Source organism: Pristiophorus japonicus, chromosome 8 (genome assembly GCF_044704955.1).
Source record: "Pristiophorus japonicus isolate sPriJap1 chromosome 8, sPriJap1.hap1, whole genome shotgun sequence".
NCBI classification, from domain to species: Eukaryota; Metazoa; Chordata; class Chondrichthyes; family Pristiophoridae; genus Pristiophorus; species Pristiophorus japonicus.
In genome coordinates this window covers 121117836-121123032 of record NC_091984.1, presented here as the reverse complement: position 1 = coordinate 121123032, position 5197 = coordinate 121117836, and the positions used below count along the sequence as shown (strand labels likewise).

At 41.5% G+C, this 5197-nt stretch overlaps 1 protein-coding gene across 1 annotated transcript; it reads right to left on the bottom strand.

Annotated features, from left to right (window-relative positions):
• Nucleotides 1–1950: 1950 nt before the first annotated feature.
• Nucleotides 1951–3332, bottom strand: LOC139268162 (tumor necrosis factor ligand superfamily member 6-like). The gene is made up of 4 exons (XM_070886207.1): nt 3093–3332; nt 2942–2984; nt 2736–2792; nt 1951–2345 (listed from the first exon to the last, which is right to left on the bottom strand). Exons 1-4 carry the CDS (start codon nt 3321–3323, stop codon nt 1951–1953), a joined length of 726 nt encoding a protein of 241 aa, XP_070742308.1. The 5' UTR covers nt 3324–3332.
• Nucleotides 3333–5197: the final 1865 nt, after the last annotated feature.

Sequence of the window (5197 nt, the reverse complement as noted above, 5' to 3'; positions counted from 1 at the left end):
CAATAGTGCATACTTTGCTACCCAGTGCCGTTAAGAGTGTGAATAGAAACCAGAAAGCAGCACTCACCATTACCAAGAAACATTGTCTTGTCCCGAACCAGATTGTCCCTCGACTTTTAAACCATTCACAGCCCACCCACCCGAGCAATGTTCACCAAGTTGGAAGGAGAAATTACAGCTAAATTTAAATCATACAAACATTCCCCAGGAAAACATGTCTACCTTGGCAGACCTGAATTAATAGCACCGATTGTGACAGTGGCTTATGTGAGGGGGAATTATGTGAGGCAGTAGCTCAAGACAAGCGATAATGGATCAGCAGCTCGTTTTACACCCCACCTAATTCTCTATTTCATGGCGGGGTGTAGAAATGAGCCCCCGATTGGTTAATGCCCAACTCATGCTGCCGGCCGAAAATCAATTTCAGCCCTGCGGTGTTTGCCATTGACGGATTTGATTGCAATCTTTTACATTTTTTGGAATAAAATTTGAAAAGTCCCAACCAATCCGCAGTCCACCTGTGCACATACGAGTTGGCCACAACACCTAGGTGAGATACAGAGCCTTTTCCTCATTTGGAGACACCTAGGATGTTTGTCTCATGACACGCGAGGAGTGTCGGGCTCACCGTGTTGGGCACCAGCGGCCAGTGAGGGAGCGCTGGACACCTGTTGTGTGCCAGCAATTGTCCGGATTAATGCCGGCCTCTCTTTCGGTGGCCCATTCCTAACAGGCACTGTGTGGCTGCAGTACTACTGAGGGTCAGTCACATGACGGTGCAACCATCTAATTTGCACTGGAGTTGGCGCTAGTCACCCACATTGTGGCACACTTTGGTGCACTGGGTCCACCATTGTATTGCCCGGCCCACTGAGTCTTTTATGAAGCACTTCCTTCATGCTCTGTCAATGATTTATAAAGTGCTAAGGAGTTAGGAAGTGTGGAGAAGCAGAGTGATTTGGGGGTCCATGTATAGAAATCACTAAAAGCTCGTGGACAGGTACAAAATTTAATTATAAAGGCTAATGGAATGTGGGTTGGAATACAAAGGGATGGAAGTTATGCTGCAGTTGTATAAAGCTCTGGTCAGACCCCATCTGGAGTATTGCATTCAGTTCTGGGCCCTGCACCTCAGGAAGCATATATTGGCCTTGGATGCGGTGCAACGCAGATTCACTAGAATAGTACCAGGGTCAAAAGGGTTCAATTTTGAGGGCAGGTTGCATAGACTATGCTTGTATTCCCATGAATATAGCAGGTTAAGGGGCAATCTAATTGTGGTGTTTCAGATGACTAAAGGGTAGATACACTATTTCCTCGTGTTGGAGAGATCAGAGCAAGGGGGCAAATAAAGATTATAGCGAGGCTGTTCAAGGGTGGAATCAGGAAGCACTTCTTTACACAAAGGGTAGTAGAGATCTGGAAGTCGTTCATCCAAAACGCTGTTGAGGCTGGGGGTCAATTGAAAATTTCAAAACTAAGATTGATAAATTTTTGTTAGGCCAGGGCATTAAGGGCTTTGGAACCAAGACAGGAGATGGATAGCAGGTGAATATGCAAAGGACTCAATTGTGGTGGTCCCTCACCCCTGGTAAAAATAGCTTGGTAACAGACACTGTCTAGGCTCACACATGAAGAATGATCACTTATGTGAGATACTTGAAGGCTATTCATGCCCACTGAACTGTACCTCAACTTAAGTCATTAGGGGTGAAAATATGGAAATTAACAATATAATTGCATTAAACACATATTTTAGGAGCTAGGTTACAGAATGTTTTGTCAATCTGATGTACTGCAGACTTCCTGAACTTCAAATACTAGGCAGCTTCTAACAATTTTAAAATAGTGTGCAAGGAAAAAAAATTAGCATGCAGTCAAAGCCTTGCCCAACTTGTGAAGCTCCTTGCTGTCACATTCATTACTGTGCAGCAGTACCAAGAGCCTGATCTAAAGCTTGTATAAGCCAAAGAAAGTTAGTAACTCGTCAGCACTAACCATTCCTGGATGAGATACTTTGACGAACAACTGCTCTCCTTTACCCAGAAGAAATATTCCAGCCTGAAAAGTATTTTCGTCCCATCCTCCACCACTAAAGCAGTAGTTTATCATCTTCACTTCCATCAGGCTCAGGTCATTTTGATAATTGTTATTGCGTTTGAATACGGTTTGCTGCAATGTGAACGCCTCACATTGCCTTCCACGGAAATAGATTTTTGAATAAATAAAGTATTGTCCAGTTTCATTGATGATCAGCGCTCCATCCGTGTATGTAATCCCCTGTGTAAAGGCATGGCCCAATAAAGGCTCCCACATCATTCTATTGGAACGGCCATTTGGTTTTCCTGCAATTGCATTTTGAAGTGAAACAATATGTTATCTAGCACTGATTATTTCATGGACTGCACATGTTGAATAACCATAAATAGTTTAGATATATTATATATGCCAATCATTTTTGATCAAACAAGCTAAAATAATTGATCAGAATTCCAAGCCATACACGTTTTAATGTTAACCGCATAACAATTTCTTCTTTCCCTTTTTCATTCTTTATGCTGGTGTTCTTTATTTTCTATTCCATCTTTACTTCCTTTTCATTCTTTTATTTTTCTTATGTATCCATTTTCTACTTTTTTTTTTTGCAATTAATTTATTTCCCCTGGAACTTTCCCAGTATCTGGTTTCCTTTCCTGCTTGTTTATCCCTCTGAAATACACAGAGCAGCTACAGACCTGTAAGGTGGGCGGCCATTTTAACATCGTCCTTTGGTTTGATCTTTTCCTCAGCTTCTGCAACATAGCACATTTAGACCATAACAATCGGCTCCATGGAAAGCAATACACCCCCACTGATAAATAAGGGCACCTGTTGCACGATTTCCTCACTCACCATGAAGTTTCCTTCATGTTAAAATGTTTTCAAAAAGTTTGTTACTCACCAGTTTGCATCTCTGCTTTATTCTGTGGGCTGCCATTGATCTTCTGAAAATATTACAAGTGTTTAGTGCAACTAATTCTACATCCTTCTTCTTTATGCCCATTTTGATTTTCTTTTATTGTTTATAATAATAATAATAACTGATAACCTACCTGCTTCATCTGGTTAACCTGTTGTTGGAGCTGGTATAAGTAACATATACCTAACACAAGCCCAGCCAGGGCTACTAAAAGCAGGAGGACAATAACAGAATTGCAGGCTTTCAGCCAGCCCAATTTCTTCTCGAATCTCAGCTCTGGCGCAGGCCACCCAGATGTTGCCTCGCAAGGAGAATGGTTCTGACTGCCAAGCATCCGCATGGAATAAACGTTCCTTTCCTGCATGATCACCACCGATTTCAATACAGACACAGGACGATGCGTTACCTATAGAGACCGTCGCTTGCTCTGCTGGTGAGCAAGTTGCTGGTCTGTTCGAAGTTGATTTACAATGACCTGGTTTGTTTCCTTATTTTCTCTCTATAGATAGATGACCTTTTCTAAAGCAGCGACCACATGGACCAAGTTTGTTTTGAAGTGCACTTAAGACTCAAGCAAACACTTCCACCCTCCGATACAAACAGTTGCACTGGGTACAAAATGATAACCACAGATGTTACATGTTACAGTAATATAGAAGTCGACAAATTATTACTGAAACTTTTGTTAATCCATTTGGCTAATTACTTAATAATCTTTCAACATGTTATTTTGTATACTTTTTTAGGCCCTTGTTTATGCAATGGTCTTTTTGCATTTAGTTAAAAAGGTATTGGCTTCTAAGAGGTTTATCATTCTTATTCTCTTCAGCACTTTGGTTAAGAAAGGAAATGAAATAGAAGACTGGACTTATTGTTTTACTCTTGAAATGCTTGATGATGTTCATTAACCCTTTCGTACCCCAAGGTGACTGAAATGACTGAATTGCCGTGGAAGATAATAATACAAGAAAAGAAGCATTGCTTGATGCAGCTCCAGGAAATAAAGTGGGATAACTAACTGATGGGATTAGGAGAACAAGTTGGAAATAGTGGCCACAACATTGTTAGGTTCAGTGTTAAAACAGAGAAGTATAATGGAGGAAGTTTGCAGAAACAAATGGGAAATTGTTCAACGTGAGAACAAGTTGGGCCAAGCGGAGGAGGGTAGTGCAAATGACCCAAATTTCTCCCTCCGAGGATATTAAAGAATATCGTGAGGAATGTAACGTGTAATGTGGAAGCAGGAAGCGAAGTGAGAAAGGCGAAAAAGGGAATATGGGATAATATAAATGGAATTAGTAGGTGGTAGAGAATTCAAGCTCTGCAGCCTGGCTGCAGTTTTGAGAAAACACAGACCACATTGCATTAAGTCATCAATCAACTTGACATTTTAGGACCTTTGGTAGCGAGCCAATTAAAGGTTAACAGTATATCAATTGAGCCAATAAGGTCAAAGAAGGCACGTTCTTTTCTGTAAACTGAGCCAGGTATAAGTACAGCCATTTTGGCCATGTGGTCTCAGAAGGACAAAGGCCTGGCTTAACACCAGTAGCTTGTTGCTGCTGCCAGAATAAAATTACGTTAAAACTATCACCGGAGTTCGTATTTCATTGGAAATTAAGAGATCTAACAATTTTGGCGTTACGAACACGATCGCTGAGGGAAGAAACTGAATTTTGGACATCGGACTGACATACTGAGGTAAGGACTCCTCTTTATAAAAGTCCTCGGTCAAAAGTCTAAATTCGCCTCTCCTTCTACGCGATTCCGAAAGCCTCCGGTTTGCGAACCCTCCGGTTGGTAGTCGGCTCGAGGTCCCATAGAATTCTATCTTCGGCGGTGTGTTAGTTAATTAATCACCGACCCACTGATCGGCTGAAAAGCCTACGACTCGAGACCTCAGTAAAGAAATCAGTATTATGGCAGCAAGAGATAAGAGCAAAGAATTGCCTACAACTGTTAAAGGTGGGCAGGCACCACTTGAGGATTCGATAGATGAAATCCTCAAACAGTTGAAAGAATACATAGAGCAACAATTCGACTTATCTAAAACCTGTATTAAGATCGAACAAAAATACGGAACCTCCAAAGGACAATGGTCCTTGGACGAGATTAAAAGGGTCTGGGGAAAAACGATCCGTATGAAAAATAAAGAGCGAATCCGATGGTTCCTAACCATTATGGGACAGATCCGAAAGCGGAATGAAATTATAACGCGTTCCCAACATGATAGGGACC